We start from the raw sequence: 15886 nt of genomic DNA on the forward strand, positions 1-15886 counted from the left end.
ATTGTTAATGTTTAACTGCTAATAATTCCATTGCCAGTTTCTATTTAGTATTAGCCTTCCTTGTTTAGAAGGCAAATTGATCTCACGAAACAGTGACTGGTTTACAGTTTCAAAAACAAAATAGTTACAATACTTACAATAGGTACTGTTGCTCCACAGCAAGTACTTTCTGTCCCATTGTTTAGACACACAATCCCGGTAACATTCTGGTGGTTCTTTACGCTTAACAGCCTCCTTAACTGATGGGTCAGCTCCTGTATTTCATTTTTAAAACATACCTACTGTTCATACTACTAAAAGTTTGGACTCTACACAATTTTTGAGTGAATTTGCAACAGCATTCTAGCTACCATCTTATGCAGCAATCATTAAGTATAGGTACTCGATTGAGGATTAATTACATTGTACCCTACAATGAATGCGAAGCCCTGCTCAATTCACTCTGGTAATTATGATTGCAACACCCAAACAGAAAAATTTTGGTTTCCACCAGACTAAGTATGTGAATGGCTACACACAGAAGGTTTGGCTTTATTTATAGCTGCTACTAATCATTCCACTTGTTAAAAACTGTATCTCATAATTCACTTTACAAGTGAAATTGTAGGGAATCAGAAAAAGCAGTTATCTCTGTTCAGAACAACGAAATGAAAGAAAAGTCTTGCAAGCAAAAACTGATCTACAGGTTTTAAGGGAGGAGCTTTTTTGGTTTCTTTGTTTGTTTTTTTAAGTCAGACCATTGTGGCACCACAATGGTGTCACATTGCAGTTCCATTAAAAGGAGGAAACAATTGCATACACCTCCTAGAAACTGAAGTTAATAAAGAAGAAATCACATAATAGACCTTCAAATTTAGTGTTCTTCTTAACTTGTTAAAAGACTGAGAACATCTGGAAAACTTTTAAGAAGAGAATATGCATAGAAAAGAAGTTACTTCTGTAATTTACAAGAAAAAACATTGAAAGACATTTCAAGAGTTCACCAGGAAATACAGGCACAGTGTTCTTAGTAAATATTTTCCTTAATTCCACCTCTAGTATTCAGTAAGGTGTGGCATAAAACCAATTGCACACTGAAATTTTAAGACCTACCAGTATTTGCTGGTGGTGGGCTCAGACTCTTAGTTCAAAAAGAGAGGAACTCATGAGGAATTTCTCCATACAAGAATTTTAGGTATCATTAACATAAGTCTTTTTTCCAGGTACTGTTTGTTAATATTTTATAAAACCTCAGAGTATTTGTTAATCAAGAGAGTTTCTTTTAGTCTTTTCCCTTCCTTCAAATGCTTCAGCATTAGGAGAATAACTCCCAACATCACTGGACTAAAAATGCCTTTTGCAAGAGTCATCAAATGACATCACCTACAACTACAGAGACTGTACTGGTGTGCCAACATCGCTGATTTTACTTGTCTAATTCTAAAATCTCAGATTCCAGGTTGTTTCAAAATAACAATGAAACTTAACAAGAGACACTGTAAATTGTGTATTTACACTATAAACAACTTCTACTGCATTTGCAGCTTTGCATCAATAGTTTAATATAGCTATTTTTAAAGCACCCTTACAAACAAAAGTATTGCACTGGCATTATAAAAATTCACAGTAAGTTTAACTTCCAGACTTTGGTAAAACAGTGCAAGAGCTTTTCATTGTGCAAGAGCTTTTTATCCAAACCTTTCAGGGTTTTAAAAATAATAATAGTTAAAAAACACAACTATATGACAAGCTGCAGAGATTTTTCTGGGAATTTGGTTCAGTTCTCTTTTAGTTCTCACTTCTTAAAGAGATTTTGTGTTGGTTTTTTTTCCCACCATTTCAAAGCATTTCCAGTCCAACACTGAAATAGGTGTATTTGGCAGAGATATGACTCCATGTGTCCATTTTATGCAGAGTCCACAGGGCTCGCAGAGATTATTCCACAGTGAGAGAATCCTATTGCTTTGAGTAGGGAATTCTCTTTCCACAATCTGCAGCACTTCCCCCGCTTTTTGAGGCAGTAACTTCAAAAGGCATGTCTTCAACAGATCCTGAAGATAATACAGTAAGAAAAGTTTACTCAAAAATAGTCTTAACACAGATGGTCATATAAAACTCTAAAGTGTTATGTGACATCAATCTTAGAAGTACTTTTCCTCATGTTTAACAGCCAATTGGGACCCAAATGAAAGATCCAGCAAGTGAACAGCTCATCTCCAGTAGTGTCTGAACCTCTTTTCAGGCTCAAGGATCCTAATCTACTTGTTATTCCTTTAATATCTTGAGAATTCTCACACCCTTCTCATTCATTTTTACTATATAATTTTTAAGATGGTACATTGGAACAGCAGGCAATATTCCATTAATAACTTCCAAGAGCTATTAATGGAAGCTTCTCTAATGGCCAGTACGGTGAGGGGTTTTTGTTTATTTGTTTGGGATTTTTTTTGCACGTGTGTGTGGTGGTGGTGGTGTTTCTTCCTTCCTCTCTCCTGACAATATCTGCCCAAACACGTTTAACCCGTTTGGTTAAGTTCATAAATATCTCCAGATGGGGAGATATTTATCAGTAAGGAACGATCTATTCAGACAGTTGTTTGTGAGAAGATATAAAGTACTTCAGATAAACTAACTTCAAAAAGGAACTCTCAGTTCTCTTTGGAGATGCCACCATTTGTTACCCTTTATTCTACCTTGAAAGTAAAATCATAGAGTTTTATGTTACAATGTGTAACATAACTCTTATACACTCCCTCTGTTTTGGTTCCTTCTGAATGACCATTACTAATGCAATTGTACAGAAGTTCATTTCCTGTAACATTAGAAGCTGCTGTTTACTTGGGATAACTTGTACTAAAGCACTATATAGGAAATAACAAACCTCATTAGAACCAGGAATAAGACTTGAAATATTTAAAAATGATGGACAAGCCTCGCTACTATAAGTTCATTACAACAAAATGCACATCTATGTATGCATATTGAGAGTAGGGCCATCTACAGAGGTAGCAGATTATCTACTGATCTCAAGACCTGCAATTCCCATGATCTTTACATGAAAAAGGTCATTTATAAATGTAATTTCTTGCTGGCAAATGTGGATCTCTATCTGTCAATCCTAGACCCATTTCAGAAAAAAGAAAGCCTGAAAAGAGAATGACTGGTTTTCAACAGCCCGTTTTCTAATTGCAGATGTAGTTAATAATAAACTAGTGAGCAGTAACAAATCTTTGAAAGTTGGATTGCTGCTGTTCTTTTCTGCCTCCTACAAGTTTTCTATTAAGCAATACTTATCCATGCTCAATCTCCTTACTGTTAAAACTTCCTCTCAAGAAAAATGTTGTGGCTTTCATGAAAGAAGGCCATTTCCACATGAACTCTTCTGTACCAACAGTAGCTTCAGAATTTAGTTTCAAGGAGCTGCAGAAAAAGCTAATCTTGTACATAGTCAATCAGAACAGCCAAGTTGTTCAGAATCCTTGAACACAGTGCAAAACTGTTTTTACAGTTCCTTCAATGAAGGATTTTACATAGTGAAGTGAAAGTTAGACTTTTTTTCTCACATGCTTTTTCAAGGCATGCTTCTCTTCCTAAATGAACATGCCATGTAAATGAACAAACTAGGGAGATTTTGAAAGGCTTGATGATCTTCAGCTGGGCTTTGAAATGGGACCTAGGCACTTTCTTTGCACATCGGATATTACTGCATCTTTTCCAGATGACTGAGGTTCAAGACAAGTAGTTTAACTAATGACTGCATTTACGAGCATCAATTTATTAGCTAGAACTCTGCCCCCAAGTTAAACATAAGTCAGCATTTCACCTTTCTTCTTGTTCTCTTAGAAAGCTCCCTCATGGTGCTAAAGAGGGAGCTTCCCCCTCACAAGAGCTCATGTGGGTAGTGGCTGAGGGCTGTTTTCATTACACACCACTTCTGGCAGCATTTAGTGACTGTCAGGACCAGTTCAGCACCAGTGCAGGACCAGGGGGCTTCTGTTCTGTATCGGACATAAAGCTCCATCACGCTCACTGGGCTTTACTCCAGCTCCTCTTTCCCGTTCTTAGACGGCCACAGGAAGTGGCTTCCCTCCCTGATCACATTCGAGCCATCCTTCTCTCTCAGTTTCTGAGTTCAGAAAGATTCCCCACTACTTTCATTTTGAGAAGCATCAGCTGCCAGCAGGTGGTTTAACACAGCAAGTATTAAATTAGACCTCAGGTGAGAAGAGAGCTTTCTGCAGTTCTAGACAAACTTTACGGCTCGCCCCCACATTGCCCTTCGCTGGTCTCACCTGCCGGGCTCGGCGGGGCGGCCGCGGGGCCCCGCGGGGCGCTGCAGCTCCATGTCGGCGGGGCGGCCGGGCCCGAGCGCGGCCGTGAGGCGGAGGCTGAGCCCGTGCACCAGCCGCCGCAGCAGCGTGTCCCCGTGGCCCTTGGGCGCCGCCAGCCCCACGTCGTCCCGCAGCTCCTCGGGCGGCACCTCCAGGTTGCCCGCGTACCAGAACACCCACCAGATGAGGCTGAGGAAGATGCCGATGCCGCCCGCGTAGATGAGCAGGTCGGAGAAGAACACGTCGGCGAACACGCCCGCCAGCAGCACCGCCAGCCCCAGCGCGTCGAACGCCAGCGCCAGCCAGAAGGCGGCCACGCAACGGCCGAGCCCGCCCGGGGCCGCCATCGGAGCGGCACCGCCGCCACCGCCTCGGGCCGCCCGCACGTGAGGGAAGGCGGGCGGGAGTGGCGGGAGGGCGGCGCCCACCTGAGGGCACGTCCGGGCCGAGCCCCCCGCACCTGAGGGCACGGCCGGGACACCTTCCCCCGCACCTGAGGGCACCGCCAGGCCCCGCCCCCGCCTGCACCTGAGGGGGCGCCCAGGCCACGCCCACCACACCTGAGGGCACCTCCAGCTCCCGCCCCGATGAGGCGGGAACGCGCTGCCCTCAGGCGGCCCCGCCGCCCTCGCGGTGGGTGCTGAAGGTGTTTACGGTTGATCTGTAGCGACCGACGACATTCGGGGGCCGGGGCGTCCCTTGGAAGTGGCGGTCGCTGCCGCTTCCGTGTGCAGGTGAGACGGGCGGGGCTGGACCCGTTCAGCTGTTCCAGCCGGGGCAGCGGCCCCTCGCTCGGACACTCGGGAAAGGAGGCACTTCAAAAAAGCTGCTCCCCAGATGGACGCACTTTGTAGGCCTCCACACTCGCAAGAGAAGGCAGCTGGTAGCAGACAGCAGAGATTTGCAAGAGTTTAACGTGCATCTGCAAATGCACGTGGACTCCTTTAACTCCGCGCTTGAGGCTTATAAAGATCCAGCTGAGATACAACTTCAGGGCGACAAACAGGAAGCAAGTTGTGGATGCAAGATGTAAAATTCAGCAAGTGAGAAGTTATGTAAAAGGCAAGACATGTATTTGGGTTCACCCTTGTGTTAGTTAATGACCTGGTACACACCTTTTAAGGCTCCCAAGTCCTCAAGCACCAGAACTTTATCTGGCTGTAGGATCTCTTGTAGTTGCTCTCACAAGGCCCTTATATATCTAAGTTTATTTAACGATGGGTAAGACACACAGTTCCAGTAACTGGAATATCAAGCTGACGGGAGGTCGGACAGGCTAAGAGTGCATGGAGCTTCCATGTTTTTGTGGAAGTACAGCGTGCCAAGAATGATGCTGCTGAGGAAGGGTATTCCTCCAACGACATTTACTGTGACTACAGACTCAATTCCTTTCATAGCAGTTGGTTCACAGTTGAAAAGTTACAAAAGACACCAGTTACAAAAAGACACCACTAATCAAGCAGAATTTTTTCATATTCTCTAGTTTCTTTTACCGCTTTTTGTTTAGCACCCATTTACTTCCTAGCAAACATATTAATATGGGAAGCCCTAAGAAGGAGAGAGGATGGGTTTTTTTAATGGCAAATTAGGCTGGTTACATCCTGTTGATTGATCTTGTCTCTTACAATTTTTTCCTATTTGTATTTGAGGTTTTTACAACCAAGACATTTCAACACAAATCTGCCTTGTATTCTCACTCTGAGAAGGACATAAAGTGATCATCATACAGAGAACAATTTGGTTGTTCTGTACAATTTCAAATATATCACCTTTCAGTCCTGAGGTATTTTTCATGCCATTACAGGACTAGTTCACTTGTCTGGCACACCTGGAATTCATACAGCCTTTGGCTTTTTTCACATGGAAGAAACAACAGTACTGCGACCATCATGCAGGAACACCTTCAACTGTTCTGGTACCAGAAAAAAAGCCCACAAGTGAAGGTAAGATTTTGCTTGATGTCATAAAGTATAAATGATTAAAGAAAAAAAAAAGGCACTAGACACATTAATATGCAAATACTCGAGGTAAAAACAGCTAAAACTTACATTGTTTGGCTTGGTATCAGGCTGCTAACTTACAATATGTGTAGTAAGATCAATAGATGTCAACCTGTCTTCATTATATTGAAAAAATTGTAGAAAAAAAATGGTAGTAGCTATTTCACCTTTAAAAGCACATGTAGATTGCTGCTTCTGGCATGCATGCTTTGTGCTTCAGACCCTGTCTGTACTAAGCTATGCTTCAGGAAATGTCACAGAATATTCCTGAGCTTTTTTTCCCTGGAATAGCCCCCTCCCTGCCTTTTGACTCTTGCAGAATTTGAGTGCTTTTGGTCTGGGCCAGGAAAAGATAAAAAGTGATAGGGCTGGTAAGACAGTGAGTTTATTTGTACCAGCTTGTAAATTAGAAGGAAACAAATGATTCGTTACAGATCTTGGCAGAAAAAAAAGCCCTTGGGATTGGATTTCTTAAGAAGGTATTTCATGAATATATTTGTTTACTGAAAATACACCACTGAATGACTACATAAACTGCATTACAACAGACAACTCTCATGCTGACTGTGGCACCCGCCCTTTCTTGGGTGTTTGCTTCGATGGTTTTGAAGACTTCTTGACTGACTGTATCGATTTGCCAGCTTTGGGTGTTGCAAAAGTCTTCACTTCAGGTTTTTTTGGAGTCTTTTTCATGTCTTTTTCTTTTATTGCTTCCTTTGGCTTGCTGACCTGCTTGGCTTTTTTCTGTTTTGGTGGTGTCTGCAAGTCTGCATGCTCTCCTGCAACATCAGGTTTTGATTTTGGAGTCTCCAGTACTAGAGGTTGTTTCTTTCTCTTTCCGAGGGGTGTTTTGGTTTTCTTGCCCAAGTTGCCACCTTCTTCTGGACCTGGTTCCATTTTCTGTATTTAAGACAGACAAAAAAATTACCCTTCCACCTAAGAAACACATTTCCCGTTTTTCAGGAAAGGAAAACCATGATAAATGACAAATGCTTTCTATCAATTGAACTGTGCCCTAGTCCATTTGAAGTGTGTTAACACACACTGTTACCTAAGGAGCAATGAGCAATTTAATACGTTCAAAATCTTTAGTTTTAACTGAAATATGAGTTTTCCAATACTATGAAGCAATTACCTCCATCTCAGCTAAACTCTTTGTTTGTATAGGGACCAGTTGTGGAATTTCGTCATCATCATGATCATCTGGTTCTTGGACTATTTCTGCTTTTTCTTTTACTGCAGGCTCCTGAGCAGCAGCAGCAGCTTTACTTTCAGTTGTCACAGTGACTTGACTTGACTTCAGTTTTTTAGCTGTCTTCTTCGGTTTCTTGGTTTTTCCCTTCTAGTTAATCAGAAGTACATCTCAGACAAATCCCCATAACATTTCTAAATGTATAACAGTTTTAATGTGGTTAAAAATTAGACGGTGTAGCAACATTCAATTAAAGACCCTTATTCAATAGACCCAGACCAATCAACCACATGTAAAATATGAAAAAATGCATTGCATGCAGATTATTATAAATAACTCACAACTACAATAGTGTCAAGATTACAGTCTTTAAGTTGAATACTGATGTTCCACATTTACTTCAGACAAACTAACATAAGCATAATTCAGCACGAAGGAATAGCCAATTACTATTTTTTACAACTATAAGCCCCCCTATCTATACAAATATATGAGCTTCTGAATTATTCAGATGTCACTGATTAGCCAGCAAAAAATAGATGCATAATCTGAAATCCACCTATATGTTAATGAGTGTATATTTAGAAGGCAAATATGAATAAACAATACTAACAAAGTTCTAAGAATGAATCTCATCTCCCTTTAGTTTAGCACTAGAAACATTTACTTCCAGTTTGCTTTACAACCCATCAGGGAGTTTGCATAATTTCATTATTATTACTGAGTATTTGAAGCACTGAGGCAGTGATGGCCTAACCCATTTTTAGCCATATATACCTGGGATCAACTGCTGAATGTTTAAACCCAACACTGTAATGCATAAAAGGAAAACAAAGAACTAACTGCACCAACCTGACCTTATGCAAAGTTAGAAGAAATTTTGTTTTACCTTTTCTTCCTTCTTTTTGAGAGGTGGCTCTGTGTCAAGCTCATCCAGGTTGGAAATATTCGCAGTAAATATTGGAAGCGCAACTGATTTAAGTGTTTTGAGGTGAAGAATCTTCACATTTTTCCAGCTCTACAACAATAAAACCAGTACATTATGTAAAAATAATAAGGCTGAAGTATGAACCCACTGGGCTTTAATGCAGTCAATCAGCAGTACCTTTGGTAACTTCTTAGCAATCACTTTTGCTGTTGCAATGACATTTTCCACAATCTCATCCACTTTCATCCCAGTGTGACCTATACGTGCTGTACTGAAACAAGAGAAGAGTAATATTTATGTGTGGGCAAATAAACATACTTCAAGTTACTTGTATTTAGGCATCTATAATTTTCTTTACTTTCATAAAGGATGGATGGCTATAACAGAAGTCTTTTGTAATAGCAGTCAGAAGAGATTCACCTGTATTTACCTTTCCATATTTGGATATGGAACTTCTGCCTTATATTATGAAGCATATTTAAAATTTAAATCCTTTTAGATATACAATACATGAAAAAAAACAGTACTAGCATATTTTGGAAATAGTTTTTATCTAATTTAACAGAAATAGAGTTCTCTAAGATTGTACATGCTGTTTTACAGTGAGAGGTGCCTAGAAATTCCGCTGGTATAAGGAAAAAAGAGACAAAAAGTAAAACTTTACAGTAAAACGTCTTAAGTAGAACTACTGGTTTCTTTATATAGGTTAAGGTTCAAAATGGCCCATATTTGGAATGGTGACCCTTAACATCTTTTATTCACATATTAATAGAATAAAAAGAACTCATTTAAAATTCCTACACTCAAGGTACAACCATCCTTCAAGTGAAGGATGATAGAAAGCATTTGTCATGTATTTGTACTTACTAACAGCACCCTTTGTTGTTAATTGGGAGTGTAGTCCCTTGGATATGCTTTTGCAGTTCATTAGCAAGATTTTTGGCTTTCAGGTTTACAGATAAAGGTGCCCTAAAAAAGAATGGGAAAGGGTTAAAAAAAAGGAAATAATTAGAAAACCCAAAACAAAGCCAACTCCCTGCTTTACTAAGAATCTGATCCAAAAAAAGATAAGGAAAAATGGATGTATACAATTTAAAGACCTACTTTTTCTTTTCATAGAAGTGTTTTCCTAGGTGTGAGGGCAAGAGTCTCCTAATTCGGTCGTCAGATAAAAAGAGATCAAATCTGTTCAGGAGGCGACGCTTCGCTTCAAACATTTTATACTCCTTTTTGAGAGTCTTGTAGGAGATGATCTGCAGTGCAAGTAACAGTTTAGTCCCCACTGCTAAAAATGCAGCCTAGAACGCTTCTTAGAACTGCACAGAATCATTATTTTAGAATGCTGAAGACAATCAAAATGTACTGTATCCTTTTCCTATTGTTTTAAGAATCAAACAACATGGATGTCTTGCATAGCAACTGAACTTGAGTACATGGTAACATCTAAATCGAGGTTAAACACAACAATAACATTATTGCTAGTAGCATAAACAATCCAATCCAGCTGCAAAGGACTCAATTATTCAAGCATTTACTATACCATCAAACACCTCTCTTACCTGGCTAATACTTCTGATTCCATTCTGGATTAAAAGTTTCCTGTATAGATTTTCAGTCTGTTCTGCTGACAAATTTGGCTCATCCTTTGTGAAAAGGCAAACCTCAGCTGTTTCTGGTCGAATGCCATGGGGCAATGGTCTACAATGAGGATATGAGACAGACAAGGAAGTTTTTTCCAGAACTAGGTCTACCCTGAGAGATCATTACTCTTTAACAATACAGGGAAACTCTTGTATTTAGATTCTGTTAACTACTAAACATCCTTAGTGGAATCTCAGTGGATTTATTTTCTCAGGTTTCAGGATTGAAAGGCACGTACCTTGTAACTGGCAACCCAAAGAATCAGTATTCTCTGTGCCTAGGGATGGCGCAGCCCAGCTTCCAGTTACACCAAAAGTGGGACTAAAGCTGTTTTCACTGAAGGCACGAGAGCCGCCAGGAGGGGGCCGTGGCAGCCAAATCCCTCACGCTCAGCATTAGCAAAGTGCTCTTTCCCAAGCCAAAGGACACGAGCAACCCCTGTACCCACACAGCCGCCGGTGAGTTTCTTACATTCTGATGAGTTTTGCCTCCCGCGGGACCTTCCAGACTGTCACTAGGAGGTGAACGCTCTCGTTCTCGTTGAGGAGCAGCGCGTCTCCCTTGGCCTTGCTCCTGGCGAAAGCCAGGAGAGCCTCCACCGCCTTCTTCACCTGCAACGGCGCCAGCCGTGGTTAAACCCCAGCCCGGCCCGGCCCCGCTCCAGGTGCTCCCCCCGGCTCCCCCGGTACCTCGGCGCTCTCTAGGTGCTCCCCCCGGCTCCCCCGGTACCTGGGCGCTCTCTAGGTGCTCCCCCCCGGCTCCCCCGGTACCTGGGCGCTCTCCAGGTGCTCCCCCCCGGCTCCCCCGGTACCTGGGCGCTCTCCAGGTGCTCCCCCCGGCTCCCCCGGTACCTGGGCGCTCTCCAGGTGCTCCCCCCCGGCTCCCCCGGTACCTGGGCGCTCTCCAGGTGCTCCCCCCGGCTCCCCCGGTACCTGGGCGCTCTCCAGGTGCTCCCCCCGGCTCCCCCGGTACCTGGGCGCTCTCCAGCCGCTCTCTCCGTCCCGCCATGGTCCCGCCGGTGCCACGTGCGGCCGCCGCGCCTGCGCGGGCTCCTCTTTCCGGGTCCCGGCGGGGCCCGTCCGGGGAGGGGCGGTGCGGGGGGGGCGGGTCCCGCGGCTCCTGCGGGCCGGGGCCGGGTGTATTCTGCGGGAGCAACGTTCACGTCCTCGGAGGCAGCTTTATCCCAGAAAGGTCAGGGGCTAATCGAGTTTGGAGCAGAGCTCCGGAGGCCGTCAGTCCGTCCCGCCCCGGCAGCAGCGCCAGCCGGAGGTCAGGCGGGGATGCTCAGGGCTGTGTCCAGCCCGGGCTTCCCAGCTCCAGGGATGGAGGCTGTGCCAATGCCCGAGTGTCCCAGTGCTCCATTTGTTACTGGCCTTCGGGTAGAGGACAAGCCATTCAGATTTTTGTTGTCCAAAGAATTGTTACCCATGTCTTCAGATTCCTTCTTTGAAGCCTATCCCTGATTTTATCTCCTGTATTACTGTCCTTTTGCACTGGAGTGCTGTTGTAAGTTCCCTGTTTTCCTGAGTATCAGGAGGAACTGTTTTTATGATTGGAGAAGGATGTCCTTAAAGAACTGCTGCCAGCTCCCCTGAGCAACTTTCAGAGCTGCCTCCCATGGGACCTTACCTGCTGGTTCTCTGAATAAACTCATATATGTCTCATGGAGTCCAGGGCCTGCCTTCTGCTCCTCATCTTCCTCACACTCTGTGTCTTGAACTCTGCTATTTCCAGGTCACTGCCATTGAGGCAGCCACTGATTATCACATGCTAAACCATTTCTTCCTCATGTGTGACTAATAAAGGCACAACTGCTGCGTCTGCTGTTCAGTTTGGGAATGCACTGACTGACTACATGGAAGTAGCTTAATTTTAGGATACTTATCCCATTCAGTTCCATGCTGGATAAATACATTGTTCTGAGATAAAATCTGGCCTGGAATTATTTTGCCCTCATTCCCACAGTGCTGTGTGTGCCTTGGCAGCTTTGCCTTGTCTGCATTCATCACACAGGTAAGCTGGTACCTGAGTAACACAGCTATGCATCACCAGGGTTTAAATATGCATGTAATTAGGAGTCTGAGTCATTCACTCATCTCTAGATCTTTCCTTGCCCTTTGCCTTTCTATTTATGGTTTTATTCTTTCTCATCAAATGTCTTCCAACAAAATTTGTTGCTCCATCGGTGTGCAAAGAGAAAGTACAAAGAGAAAGAAACTAAAATACCCTAGTCTCATGACAAACTGTTTCACGTAGTGGTTTATATTTTCATTCTACTGTTAGTGTTTTTTAGAGCAACAGTGGAATAGTTGATGGCTTCAAGACATATCCAGACTTATGAAAGAACTATATGGACATAAACTGATTTTAAAGAGTGGGGAAAAAAAATCCTATCGTGATATTTGAACAAAATAAACGAAACTGGCTAAGAAAAAGAAAAGCTATCCTTTGTTGCCATGTTGTTTGAAGTATTGATTAGAGAAATTACTGAAGGTGAGGAACAGGCAGGGTAGCCAAAGAGGGCAGACTCATTAAAATCTTTTCAGTACTGGTAGAATTTAGGCATGTGGTGTTGTATATTCTGATAACTGTATTAGCCATACTTCCTCTTTGCATATTTTAGAGCAGCCCTATTTTAATAAAACATCAACATACTAGTGTGACATGTTAAAACAAAATAGAAAAAGTCAGATGACTGGAACATCTCTGAAAATAAGCCAGGCTAGTCTTGCAAGATACGATTGAACAGCATGTTTGCAGCCCAACTGTACTGGGTCAGTATAGCATTAATAGGATAAAACTAAAGGGACTATTATTAGCAACTCAAATTCAAATTTTTCACGTCAGTCTCATCCAAGTTCATTTTTCTGAACAATTTTAGGTCTGACATGACTGAATTTTACTAGATGTGATTTAACTGCCTTAGTATAATCATTTTCTCTGGAAAGGTACTTGACATAGCTAACAGACCTGTCTTGGAAAAATTAAGTTAATCTCTGGATAAGAAATATTTCAGCTTAATCCAGCATGCAGTGAATATAAACTATAAGAGAGTGCACTTTTAATTTAGCAAGTTCATCAATTTACAGTTACTCTTACAAGGAAATTAGGTTTGATGCTCTGATCAGTGTTATTGCTGTACATTATCCTGCTGTAGCTCTCAATTTAACTTTTTGGACTATGGAAGTATGTATATTTCTTAAAGCCATTTGTGCCACTTACTTAAATGCTAAGATTTAAAATAATTGCAAGCCAGTCTACCTCATTACTTATATGTTTCTCTACATGCCTGATTTTATACTTTCTCACTGCAAAGCTTTCCTCTTATAATGCTTTGCCTATCACCACTTCCAGAGGCTTAACAAGTGACAGGGACATTGCCTCAAATACCTTTTTGCCATCCAATTCTTCATCTATTAACTCTCTTATTATTACTTTTGTTCAGAAGTACGTGGATTTTTCAGGGGTATGTAACTGAGGCGAGATGTAGAAAAATCCAGTTTATGTTGGAAGTTGATACTTCTTAGGAAGGAAAGCCAATGAAAGGATATGTATTATCAAAAGGTATATATACACAGACAACAGGTTTTGGGTTTGTTAGCATAAATTTCCACTTTATATTAAGACTAGAATCCTTTCTAGTATTTCTTCAGAGGAAAAGTAGTATCTTGTCAGGTTTATAGTGCTTTAAAATAAACACAAGGAAAGAAACAAGTTCACAATATAAAATCTTCAGTAGTAACTCCAGTTTTGTTGGTATATTTTTCTGTACCAAATCCTCTATAGGGTATACAAAAACAGCAGAATAAGTGAGAGCCTTTAAGTACCAGTTCAGGAAGAAAACAGTCTTGTCTGGAGTACATTTCATCTGCTTTATCATCATAATTTAAACAGTCTGAGTTAAGAACCAAAAAGCCAGAGTAATACAGAATCAAATACTTGGGACATTGAAACAATATTTTTTTTCCTTAGGTAATATTCATTAATAAACACTTATAAAAACACATTTCTCATAATTAACATGATTTTTAATATATGGAGTGGTGCCATAAGTAGTCTAAAACAGAGGTTGTTCACTGAGCATTTTTCCCTGGGCTTTTTATGCCACTAAAAAAGATCTGCAGAGGGGCATTAAAGTCATGAGCAGCAAATATCCCCATGGATAAACCTTAAAGCAGTCGTTTTTCTTACAACACTATTACACCATAGTCAAGAGCTTGCTCTTCAGGAACACAATTTACTACCAGAGGAAGTGTCTCAGGAATCCAGTGTCACCATGTTTGTGGATCAGTTCCTGATTGTCTGCAAGAGATGCCCAAGGAGGCTGGAATGGTTTCAAGAAGACAGCTGCTGGCAATGTCACCCATTCCTCCAGTTAGTGGTCACTTGCAGAAACAAGTCATTATTTTCCTGTTGCCAAACAATTAGTACTGGTGCACATTCAGATTTTTTTGCTTTACATTTAATTTTGGTTACATATACCAAGGTTTTCAGTTCAAGGACATACAAAGTCTTAATTTAGAGAATTATAATTTGTGTTTTTATAAGTTACATCGTGGCTAAACACTTAAGCCATATCTACACTACAAACTTTGGCCAACCAGCAGAGAGAAACAGGTGTGATCCTCATCACTACCACACTGCAAATGCTGTTTTACTGGGGAAAATAAAGCCCCAAATCCCTCCTTTCTGCAGAAACACGCTCACAGTTTTGCTGGTATGAGTTACAGCCACGCCAGAACCCAGGAATACTCTGCCAGTGTTAGATGCAAGCACAGGTACCCTGGCAGTGCTCCTGGTGCTCCTGTAGCTTCAATCCAACTTCTATCTCCTTCCCCCCCACCTTCCTTTCAACTGTTGTGGTTCCACAGCTCCTTTAGTTTTATCTTCAAAGCAGTATACCACATTTTCAAACAAGGAAGTATTCAAAATGGTCATTTAAAAAAGTTTATTACATCAGTGAATCAGCAAATAGTATTTATTTCCAACAAAGCCACATTATCTTTTTTTTCTTCTTTCATCTAGATTTAGCTTTACTTAATAGTAGTAAAAATGGGACTATAAAATGTAGAATGGAGATGAAATGAAAAAGTTGAGATGTGATCTGAGGACTATTCAAACACAATGTACTTTCAGCTCTTCTACCCAAAATGCAGCCAATTTGTGCAGATTTATGCCTTATATTTTCATATCAGTGTATTTGCTATAGAATGCAAATATTTTACACCCAAATAAAAACTTCCTACAGGATAGCAATATCTTTATTGCATAATGTGGATTCTGTTAACAGACAAGGTGACATTAACTGGATTTATGGAAATGTAATCAAATGCACTAGATGGGATGAGTAATGGAAATACTCAGACTCTCTATCTACTGATATTCCAACCCACCAGATGACTATTCAGTTTAATAATAAATACTCAGTCCAGCCTCATAATAATGAGGTTTTAGAATCCCCCATTAAGTTTGTTCAAAAGTGGAAAAATTCTGCTGGAGCATCATGTAGCCTTCAGATGCATTTCAATGCCTTAAAAAAAAAAAGGTTTAAAAGATCTAACAATTTAGGAATCTAACTCTTATCTAATAATGGTCTTTGCAAATTTCAAATCCATGAGCTTGCTTCAAGAAAGCAGTCAGATATCTGGAAATCTTAAGTCAGTCCAGAATATGAACAAGATAGTAATTTTCCTTGGCTTTTAATTTCTTCATTAGTTTAAGATCCAAGGAACTGTGGGTTTTGTTCACTTGGTAGGAAAAAAAAAAAAAGTTGCTTTTAAACCCTGCTTTACCAAAAAAAATAAAAGCCCAGAGA

General features: G+C 41.3%; 2 protein-coding genes across 2 annotated transcripts; both read right to left on the reverse strand.

Moving 5' to 3' along the window:
* Nucleotides 1-504: 504 nt before the first annotated feature.
* LOC127469101 (transmembrane protein 238-like) lies at nt 505-5369 on the reverse strand. The gene is made up of 2 exons (XM_051783022.1): nt 4272-5369; nt 505-2030 (listed from the first exon to the last, which is right to left on the reverse strand). The coding sequence occupies exons 1-2, from the start codon at nt 4655-4657 to the stop codon at nt 2021-2023; spliced, it is 396 nt and encodes a 131-aa protein (XP_051638982.1). The 5' UTR covers nt 4658-5369; the 3' UTR covers nt 505-2020.
* Nucleotides 5370-5659: 290 nt separating this feature from the next.
* Nucleotides 5660-11112, reverse strand: RSL1D1 (ribosomal L1 domain containing 1). Its single transcript, XM_051782964.1, has 9 exons — nt 11044-11112; nt 10543-10682; nt 9990-10128; nt 9535-9683; nt 9298-9399; nt 8608-8701; nt 8392-8520; nt 7446-7652; nt 5660-7210 (listed from the first exon to the last, which is right to left on the reverse strand). The coding sequence occupies exons 1-9, from the start codon at nt 11077-11079 to the stop codon at nt 6866-6868; spliced, it is 1341 nt and encodes a 446-aa protein (XP_051638924.1). The 5' UTR covers nt 11080-11112; the 3' UTR covers nt 5660-6865.
* Nucleotides 11113-15886: the final 4774 nt, after the last annotated feature.

This window comes from Manacus candei, unplaced genomic scaffold (genome assembly GCF_025592945.1).
Source record: "Manacus candei isolate 608988 ecotype Guabito, Panama unplaced genomic scaffold, ASM2559294v1 h1tg000002l, whole genome shotgun sequence".
In the NCBI taxonomy this organism is placed as follows: domain Eukaryota; kingdom Metazoa; phylum Chordata; class Aves; order Passeriformes; family Pipridae; genus Manacus; species Manacus candei.

What these genes read in the sequence shown, in the direction of transcription:
- LOC127469101 (XM_051783022.1), bottom strand. Translation starts at nt 4,657, where the DNA reads ATGGCGGCCCCGGGCGGGCTCGGCCGTTGCGTGGCCGCCTTCTGGCTG.
- RSL1D1 (XM_051782964.1), bottom strand. Translation starts at nt 11,079, where the DNA reads ATGGCGGGACGGAGAGAGCGGCTGGAGAGCGCCCAG. An exon ending in GAATCAGAAGTATTAGCCAG is followed by an intron (nt 9,684 to 9,989) that starts GTAAGAGAGGTG and finishes CTTGCACTGCAG; the next exon opens with ATCATCTCCTACAAGACTCT. An exon ending in CACTTCTATGAAAAGAAAAA is followed by an intron (nt 9,400 to 9,534) that starts GTAGGTCTTTAA and finishes ATTCTTTTTTAG; the next exon opens with GGCACCTTTATCTGTAAACC.